Raw genomic sequence first — 10,856 nt, 5'->3', positions numbered from 1 at the left:
AAAAAAAACAACAACACAGTTCCCATCACATTATTCTACAGCAGAGGTGGGAAACATTTAATTTTTCCAAAGGTCCATATCAAGACGTTTAAAGCAAGGGCCGCATAAAGAATCAGAATTGATTTTCCTTTATGATAGATAACCTAGAATACATTTTTTTTATACTTGTACTTGTTGTAGCATAGTTAGTGTGCTTTATAAAATCACCTTTCCAATATATTTTAGGAATATAAGACGTGGTTGAGTGGTTAGAGCAGTCGTCCTCCAATGCGAGAGTTGGGGGTTCGAATCCACCAGCAGTCACATGCCGAAGTGTCCCTGGGCAAGACACTGAACCCCTCATTGCCTCTGATGGGTGTCCCATCAGTGTATGAATGTGATAAAGCTCTGATTAGTCTCTTTAGAATGATTTGTTCAATTAGCTTTGTAGAGATCTACTAGAGTGCTGTGTGAATGGGTAAATGAGGCACAGCTTGTTGTGTAAAGCGCTTTGAGTATCTCGATAAGATAGAAAGGTGCTATACAAGTACAGTCCATTTACCATTTACCATATTCTGTAAAATGGCTCTTGTGACAATATATTATAAATAATATTATACACGTTAGCTTAACATGTTATACATGTTAGCGGAAATATGCAAAACAAACTTATGTATTTGTGTTTTGAAGTCTTAATGGTTCAGTCTATTCTGAAAACACAGTGACTTTAAAAATATTTTTAAAAATGTTTTTTTAAGTTTTGCGTAAGATGTTTAATTTAAATCTCCTTAAGTCTTGTTGATAAATCACTGTTTTTGTTTTGTTTGTTTTGTTATTTTACCAATTTATTTTTTAAAAAATGTTGTTTTCTTTTGAACTAAGGACAATGGGGGCCTGATGGTGATTGTCCAAGGGCCACTTTTGGCCCTCGGGCCTTAAGTTGCCAGCGTCTGTTCTACAGAGTCTATTCACTACTTGGCCAGATGTTATTTCAAGTGGAAAGAAAAACAACAAACACTGATCAAGACCAACAAAGGCAGCTGTGTATCACACACACACACACACACACACAATTAGGAATAACAGGCATTTAGCAACAGTTCAGATGTTCCTGACAGTTGATGGTTGGTTTGGTGAAAAAAAATGTTTTAAGTGTGACTGACTAGTTCTGGTACATCACATAAATCTAAAATAGGGATGGGGTCAAGCATTAAAATTAAAAGAGAAAACATTGAACTTTAAAAAATAGTTATCTGATTAAATTACTATATCAGATTGTCTTTGTTTGTTTTCTTTGTAAAGTGTAAAAATCCAAGAAAGAACAAATAAAAATTGTATTCCTTAATGTGCTTATGATCTCTAATTCGTATAAATGCTAACCATATATTTTTAACTAAAGTTGCAAACTTCCAATATGAAGTATTAATTTATACCAAGGGACAAATAACTACTGAAAATGTCACAAATCCTTGGTAAGCAAATATACGAAAGTTAAATATGTTTGACCTTCTCTATATTGACTAATTCATGTAGACACATATAAATAAGTGAAAATCAGACGTGTTCAAAAGCCCAGAGTTTCCGAGCAACTTTGATTAGATAAGGAACTCAGTTTGACCCAAGCTTGGCTCTCTGTACTGCATAAAAACATTGGGCGCTGATTATTACAGCTGCTAAAATGTGATAATTGATTACAGGAGGTAAACAAAGTATCTGTTGCCAGGTGGGTTTGTTTTGTCCAAAAAATAGGCAGAAACTAAATAAGTCAAAGGAAAAAATGAGCATGATAGCACTTTGTTTTGATCAAATCTTAAATAAAAAGGAGTTAATATCACCCATATTAATTATGTTAGATTGAAAGTCTATTTTCATACGAGACTTTGTGGGTGGACAGACCTTATCGTGTGAACAGACAAGATGAATAGCACTAAATTTCAAACCAACGTAAACAGGAATAAATCAGTGTTTAGGTGTGCTGTTTTGAAACCATGAAATGCCCTACACTAAGCTCGAGCCGGTGGAGTCGCCCACTCATGATTGGCACAGGCTGGTGAAAGCTCATACAACGCCCTACATGACTTAAGCACTGTGGCACTCAGCTTACAACTGTCACAAATGCACGCCGTGTTATTATCTCAATAAGCCACCCTATTTTCCTTCCGTCCTCTATCCTCCACCGCCACCAAACAGATAAGAGACTGGGTGGAGATAACTAGAGACGGAGAGAGTGACCCAGAACTGTCAGACCCTTTCACAGTGGGCAGGGCCAGGCTCCCGGAGCGAGCATATGTCCCCAGTATCATCCCCAACCTCTTCTTTTACTTTGGCACCTTCATTTCTTCTAGTGATAGCTTCTAGTTCAGCACGCCATGCACTTGATCCAGCTCCGCTCCACATAACCAGGGTAATCCCCATATCACCAGGCTCCAAAAGAGCACATATGTTAAAAATTTCCTGGGTGGGTTTGATGTGTTCACGTTCATTAGATTTGCATGGAGAGATAAATGATCAAAAACAAACCCAGCCCTAGATAGGAGAAAAACAACTACCGTATTTTTTTGCAGAATAAGTCGCATCTTTTTGCATAAATGTTCAAGTCCTGCCCCTTATACACCAAAGTGACTAACATTCTTTTTTCTTCCCCCCTTATTTATAACCCAAGTTTTGGCTGAGATCTGATGATTTCATTCATTCTGACATGGAAAATATTGAACACTACCATTTTCAGCCACTAGAGGACCCTCGAGAAATATGGCAAGTCAAGTGTTTCATTAATAAGTAAAAGTGGTTATTGACACACTTGGCTTGCCATACCAAACCACCTTTGTCTCGCTCCTGAACTCCTGGAGCAAACATCAAATCATCTGCATTTTGCCGCACTGCCCAGGTGAAATGCAGCTGATTTGACTATTAAAGTGCATTTATTAAGGAAAAGTTCAACTGAGACACACCTTTACTATAATGCCAAGCAAACAAATAATTGTTTTTAGGTGGTTATGTTGTTAAATTTTAAAGAAATGCACAGCGAGTCCTCCCTCTGTGCGCTCTAGCAGCCGATTTTTTAAATGCAGCTGATTTGACCAATATAGTGCATAGGCCTGTCACAATAACAAATTTTGCTGGGCGATTAATGATCTCAGAAATTATTGCGATAAACGATAATATTGTATGAAATTTGACAATAATTAATTGTCAAAATTTAGAAGAATTAATTTTTTTGGTGTGTAGTACCTTTTTTGACCACCTGATGGCAGTATAAAACAGTTTGACCCAAAGGATGGATAGTTGAGCAGTGTGTCTCTTTAAGAAAAATGGGAGGGAGGGCCCTTGACGTGATATGGGCTGACATGGTGACATGGTGAACGCTCAATGATTTGAGCTCTTTAGCATAGCATTTTTCACACAAAGCTTTTAATTAAAAAAATTAGTAAATAAGTTATTCAGCTTCTTTATGCAGAGAAAAACAACTTTTTTACATGAAGGAACAAAGGCACGGGTTTTACCATGAATTGTAGAGCTTCGAAAAGACGGAGGTTTATTCCTGGGGTTGGCCTGTTAACTTATCTTGTAGCTTAGCTTCTCAGCTTAGCTGCTTTTAATGATCCAAAAAGGTGATTTTGGATGGTTAAAACAGATTTTAAAGAGAAAAGAGAAAGAGAGGGGTCAGTAAATACCACCGGAGTTGAGCCGTGTCGTCAGTAGAAATGATAAAGCTGGTAAAAGAAAATGAGGTCGATAATTTTCATTCATCATACGATTAATTGATTTATTGTTTATCATGACAGGCCTAATAGCGTATTTATTAAGGAAACGTTAAACTGAGACACACCTTTGTAATTGTTTGTAAGTGTTAATCTTGTTAAATTATTGTTAACATTCTCCCATGAACACTCCCATGGCCGCCATTTGGCAGCCAATCAATTTTTGGCACAACACCTGCCCACATACCCGGGCGGTCAGCGGTGACGCATAATAGATATGACTTGTACATGAGTCACTTCTTTGTTGAAATCAGGTCTCTTTATTAAATGAGTCTTCGAGGCTTAATGGGATTAACATGTCTAAATAAAGGTTGAATGAATGACTTATACGGCGAAGTGATTTATGTATGGGTTTTTTTCTTCATTTTATTAGACATATTTGGACTGATGTGACTTATACAGCGGTGTGACGTGTACGGCGGCAAGTACGGCAACGTTTTGTTTAGGTGAGCGCTCTTATACAGTACAGACTTACAATATTCAATGAACTTTTGTTTACTTTCACAGTTTAACAAAATATTAAAGCTTCTCAATGTTGATGACAAAAATGTATCAATAAATAAATACATATTATGCAAAAAGAATATGATCACAAAGTTCAAACAGCAAAACCATCATAAAAATCAATTAATAAAAACTTTAATACAACCCCATATCACTTCTGCACATCTAGCTTTGTATTTTTGTGTAAATGGCAACTTTACATGACAATTTTATATTCACCCAAACTAACCACAAGCTCAAAATCTGCCAACTTTAAAGGGAAAGGATTTCAAAAGACTGCATCTACTAAAAATGCTGCTAACGCTGTAGAACTGCAGCTGCCGTCATTGAAACTCAACAGCTGTGACGTCATAGTGCATGCCTGGTTCTAATGTCTGTGTGTTTCATGTTTAAAATGTTTTACTTAAAAAGGTATCTTTAAAAAGAACGTTAGTTTGTCTGAGCATTGCTTCTTATTGCTAACTTACTGGGGTGTACATGAGACTCTGGAGCTGAGGTGAGCAGGCTAATACAAGATAGTTAATGGGGATTCTATCTCTCACTTCCTCTGAGTAGATGAGGAATACATAATTCATAAATCCAAGGGAACAGCAACTTCTTGCTGGTAAATTCATCTACCTCCTTCCATCCCTCCTTTATCTTAAAACTTTGTTCAAGTTTTATTTCTGGGAAAAGTTCTGACACAGCATGGAATTAATCAGAGGCGCTCCGTTCAGAGGAGTCACAATCTTAATTTACAGTATTGGACTTGTCAGCTTTTGGAGTGTTAAATAAAAAGCAGACCCATTATTTTAGAATACCTTAACTCTTCATAAAATGATGCTTCGTCTGCCAAAGCACTGAGGCTAACGATCATTCAAAAAGTGTAAAGTCATAGTCGGCATGTACCTTTTCACGGATGCGTGCCACCTCAAAGAGAAATACAACTAATAATGCGTGTGAGCATAGGTACAGAGATGAATGATGCACCATTTATGTACCTGATAAAATATCACGTTTAAGTAGGCAGAAATGCAGAGAATTCAAAACTAAACTGTCTTTAAAAACATGAAAGTCTCAAGTTAAGGACAATAATAAAGTGTAAGTAAAGAACCAATGTAATCATAGAAGAGAAAATGCTAGCTGTGATCTTCACTTCAGTTAGAACAGTCGGTTACACTGACTAAAATAAGCTTTAGATTATAAACAGAGCTAAGATATGGAGAAGTCTAGTCAATAATCAATGTAAACTAAATCAAGAAGCACGCCACAAAATGCATCTGTCCTGAGAATACAGCAGGTGGCATGAGCTTTAGCTCCATCTGACTCTGAAGAGCAGATAGCAGCTAGAAAGGATGTTCTTAGAAATAGTATTGCCTATCACAGCTTTTCCTTTTCAATTCTGTTTTGAAGCCATTTGAGTTCTTAACTGTGTATTGAATTAAAACATCATTTCTTTAACAGGCACCAGTTCTTGCTAAACATTACACAGTTTATAATAGGAAAAGAAAGTTGTATTTGAATGCTTACATAAGTTTATGAAAATGTAAAATTAGCGTATTGTGCGACGGGTAATTGAATTTAGTAAGAAAAACAAAACTATAAAATACTGATAGCAACTCTGTCATCAGTAAATACAAGGCCAGACAATTTAAAAACAGAACTTACCTGATGTAATAGTCATTCCTGATAAGCAATAGGTGCTGAAGGATTGACAGAAAGTAGGTCTCTGAGGCTGTGTCTTTCACCATATTTGACAGAAGATGGTACACTTCATTCATATCAGTGAAGGAGCAATGTTAAGGAAAACATTTTTTTACAGTGTTCCATTTTTCCCCCCTTTAAATAAATCAGGTAAGTATCAGGGCTAACTTCTTCAGAAGACATCCAGTCTGACATTACTCAACTCCTGTAAACATCATCACTATTTTATTAGATTTTATTTTCATTGAAACTCTTTATTTTCTCCTGTTCTTTAACTCAGCTTTTCTGACAGGCATCACTGTGCAAAAGTCAACAGAAATATAATTCGTCTTATCCATTGTCTCTCTGGGGAGCTATGACAGTGTAAACAGCTAAGTTGAAAAGAGGGGGACTGGCGTTGAAGAGTGCTCCCACAGGTTCACCTGTCATACCAGACTTCTTTAGGAAATAAAAAGCTAATTACAAAGAAAAAGACACGAATGCTTAAAGGTTCGGGGCCAAAAATCATGAGGTTGTGACATTTGGAATGGTAAAATTAAAGCAGAGGTTATCACATAAAACTGGTAAAAAATGTAACACCAAAAAGGTATATTATTAAAACTGCAGACGTTATTGATGATGTGTCTTAGTTTGCTTAGTTCAAAAATAAAATAATGATGCATTTGACATTTTAAAAAGCGGTAAAATTAAAATTGGGTTTTTATCTCCTAATGTTTAGATCTAATATGTACATTTCTTGATTATGTTACACATTTCTAATTCTATGAAATAACGAACCTGAGATTATGATGCATCAAAGTTAGTTATGGAGTTCCTCAGGGTTCAGTGCTTGGACAAATAATCTTTACCTTATATATAATTCCATTATGTAAAGTTATTAAACAACATGGGATACATTTTCATTGTTATGATGATGATGCAACAGTTATATTTGTCCATGAAAAGAAAAGAAAACTGTTTGATAATGAAAATAAATACTCAAAAACAATGCAAGACCTATTGTACATATAGTACAAGCCAAGACGGATAAACTGTATAGTGAAATGCATTTCAAAATACAATGCTTATGCTAATATTGTTTGTAATTAGCATGAAAATCTATTTAGAAAATAATAAATGTGAGTTCTGCTGCAACCATTTCATTGTGTTTGAAAAAGCTAGCATTCAGAAACAAACAACAGAGAAAAAAGGATGATTTAGAGTGTGACAGGTTTGCCTGAGCTGGGGGAATTTTCCTATAAAAACTAATCTTGTCCAGAAAAGAAAATAAGCCTCTCACATATGCACCTTTGCAAAAACAAGTAGACTGAGGAGTGGGTCCTGCTTGCTTGCCAAGTGTTGCAATTTAACATAAACTGTTGTTCCTATGTAACCTGTGATGAGATGTTTACAGAGAACATGGAGGCACCATATATTGTGTTCTCCCTCTCTTCTGTTTATGATACAAGGAATATCTAAAATAAAATAAGAGAAAAGTAGCCAAAACGAATTTGTGATCTTAAGGCTCTTACAACTGAAAAAGACCAATGCCTTTAAATAGCAGCTAACTTTTCCTTTTAATTTCAACAAAGTCAGTAATTAAACTTCTATTCAATATTCTTGCAAGAAAAACCAATGGAAATCAAAGCTCCTCTAAAATATCTGTCCTCTCCCTTGCAATACCAGCATAAGAAGTTTGGGAGAATTACCAGTCCACTGAGATTCAATTATAGCCTCACCATGGCCCAATTTTCAGAAGGCATAAAAAGTAGCTTGGACTGGAAAGGAGCCAAACCAGCTTCATCTATCACTTAACAGCAGACAAAGCCTGATGTAAAACACCAATCTATTCAATCTCAGTCCTTTTTTCCCCACTTTTAGTCTTCTCTTTGCACTATCTCTCCAAATAATGAATAAACATGAATGGCAGTCAAGTGTGATGTAGGCCAGTCAGCAGTGGGGTCAATCAATCACCATTCCACAGTTCATTAATATTCATTAGGGGCCTGGAGTCATCTACTCAGCACCTGGACCTGGAGCCGGACACAGAGAAGACGAGTCTATTCAGGTTAATATTTATGAAACAGCCAGGAGAAACACAACACATGTGCAATGCTCAGGTGGTAGATTTACCTGTGAGACATTACCTATGTAGGTTGATGTGTGTGTGTGCATTTGTGTGCACACAATGCAGACAAAAGGACAGAGGGTAACCTAGGCATTCCAATCATGCCCATACTTCACAGATCAATACCACATTGTCCTTGGAAGCAAACATTAAGCCTTCTAATTTGTGAACCTGCTCGAGCACATCATTAATCCAGGTACACCTTTTCTCCCCTCTCTCTTGTCTCCAGACACACATACACCTCCTCCTACCCTCACTTACATGTGTCAACAGAAACTGTCACTCACTGTGACACTTTTGTGCTCTTACAAGAACTGTGGGATTTGGAGGAAGAAAAAGGTTGCAGGAATGAACATCTGCATAACAATGTCAGCGTCTGGTTCGTCTGCTCACGATGTCAGCTATTCAGACATGGCCTTAGAGAAGATTTGTGAATTATTAAAGAGTTCTTCTAGGATGCTTGAAAAAGTTTTTCCACTAAGGACTAAATTACTGCTATTCTTATTAACTTGTGTCCTGACTGTTGGGAGCAAAATTGTATTAAAATAAAAAAAAATAATTAAAAAAAAATCTACCTTTTTAAACTTGTCCACAAAAACAAAAGGTACAAATACTTAAAAATGCTCTACATAGCTCTAAACTAGCATAGAACAAAAAGTGAAGTAAAGAAAAGAAATAGACAGGTGGATAAAAAAATAAAAAAGCTGAGGAGGTCAGAGGTTAAGATGACAGGGTTATTTACCAACTATACCCGGCCAGGGATGGAGCTGGATATTGTGCGCTGACTCGTCTAATCCTTCTCTAATGAACAAAGCCATGAGGGGGATTTATGCTGTAAAGCTTGACCAAACTCACAATATGCACTCACTGTTAGTTGTGTAGGCCTGTATATCACACCTTTGTGTATTCACACAGACAAAGGACAAAAGGATATTCCATCTCAGCGCGGATGTCATCCAGGCGATGGGAGAGTTCGATAGCATCTTCCTCCTTGTTCTCGTTAAACACCCTCAGTTGGATGTCGAGCTCCTCTGTCTCTTTTATCTCCTGAAATTAGTCAAGACAAAAGTGGTGGATGTGTTACAAATTGTCACAACGCACTTTAAGTCCAGCATGATGCAGATTGTAGCAATTACTTATTTAATCGTTGCACTCCTAAATTTGGGCAAACTTTGTATTCTCGACTAGTGCTGGTGATGAAAACCTCTACAGGTTTTCAGCAGAACACAGAAAAAAAATAGACCTTGAACTTTCTCAAAAGGTATTTCAGACAAAACCAATTCCTGCACACCTGTTCCAACCACAAGGGGCTACAGGGGTGCTCCTCAACACTTCTCTATGAATCACCGGCAGGGAAGTTTACACACTGAGACAAGACCAAACGTAACCCAATTTCTGTAGGAATCAATCACCTTGCGCTGTTTTTTTAGGTGCACCATCTGTCTCCACCAGGCAACTTTGGTTTAGAGGGAGGTGCATAACAACACAGAAAGAAAGGAGAGGAGGAGGAAAGCCAAATAACTGCATCAAGGACTATTAGAACAAAACATGTGGCACTTTCTTTTTTCTATGGGCTTCGCCATTTCTTTGCCAACAGCTACACACGTACTCCAGAGCATAACTCATAATTAGATGGAGTGTCACGCAGAATGTGAGCAATAAAAGTGGTAAATGTGGGATTCATAAATGACTGTACATGGAGGCCCTTTCAAATCAGAGGGCAGAATTGAAGATAATTAAAGTAATGACCGTAAAAATCAACAGGAGCAGCTGGGATGACTTATTAACAACTGGCTCTGTGACACGTTCACCCCACTTGCGACAAATGAGAGTTTGAGTGATGAGCTGGAGCTCGCTTGCCTTGGGCTCATGCGAAGGTGTGCAAAGTGAGGTTGCTGATAATGATGCCTGTGTGCAGAGGTGCGAGCTACGCATCACATTTTCTACAAGCCTCTGCTACTACAAATCAAACTAACTGTGGCAGGTCTCTCTGTTGGGAATTTGCATCCCAATTATGTTTAGTATTAAAAAAAAAATCAATCAGTGGATTCTAAACTTAAATCATTTTATTTGAATGGCTACTTAAACAATTACTAATCATGTTTGAAATTTAAAATGCATAACAAAACATTCAAGACACTTACAACAAAAAAATATTTAAATGTTTTAGTGAAAAAAGGAAAAACAAACCTGAACTTAAATTACAGACACTAAAAAATGTTCAGTCAATTGAATCACTTGTTTTAATTTTAAAAACCAAGAACAAAAATCAAAACAATTTATACATATTAGGGTAAAAAATAAGCCAAGAAAACTTACAGGAAGGATCTTTTTTAGACCGCATCTTAAGAACTCATTGCGTAGATGTATCCGAAAGTCTAAGTCATCAGGCGACGTGACGAGGGCATTAATCAGCTGCATGCAGGCTACCTGTGGACAAAACAAACAAATATATATAAATGTATGGATACACAGACACATCCATCCATCCATCCAGGTTCAGGTTAAGTTTATTTGTCATATGCAAAATCAACAAGGTCAACAATGCAATGAAATGCTCAGGAAGAGAACAACCGTCTCGTCTCGCCAAAAATAAAAAATGAAGAAATACCAAAGTGTGCAACAAAAATATTAAAAACATACTAAAAATACTACTAAAATACTAAAAAAAATACTAAAAATACTACTAAAAAACTAAAAAATATACTAAAAATACTACTAAAATACCAAAAAACATACTAAAAACACTAATAAAATACTTAAAAACTAGAGGGTGAAACGTTTCTATAAAAAAGACACTGTCCAGATGACCTGACTGAGAA

General features: G+C 36.6%; 1 protein-coding gene across 1 annotated transcript in view; it reads right to left on the bottom strand.

Moving 5' to 3' along the window:
- The window catches only part of diaph2 (diaphanous-related formin 2), a 461,650-nt gene that overhangs the window by 311,208 nt on the left and 139,586 nt on the right, over positions 1-10,856 (bottom strand). Inside the window, exons 12-14 of the mRNA XM_037675202.1 lie at positions 10,354-10,464; positions 8,969-9,081; positions 5,892-6,008 (exon numbers count right to left, since the gene is read on the bottom strand). Coding sequence (XP_037531130.1) covers positions 5,892-6,008; positions 8,969-9,081; positions 10,354-10,464 — 341 coding nt within the window. The remainder of the gene's footprint in view (positions 1-5,891; positions 6,009-8,968; positions 9,082-10,353; positions 10,465-10,856) is intronic.

This window comes from Nematolebias whitei, chromosome 4 (genome assembly GCF_014905685.2).
Source record: "Nematolebias whitei isolate Nwh7 chromosome 4, NemWhi1, whole genome shotgun sequence".
Classification (NCBI taxonomy): Eukaryota; Metazoa; Chordata; class Actinopteri; order Cyprinodontiformes; family Rivulidae; genus Nematolebias; species Nematolebias whitei.
This window is presented reverse-complemented; position numbering and strand designations above follow the sequence as displayed.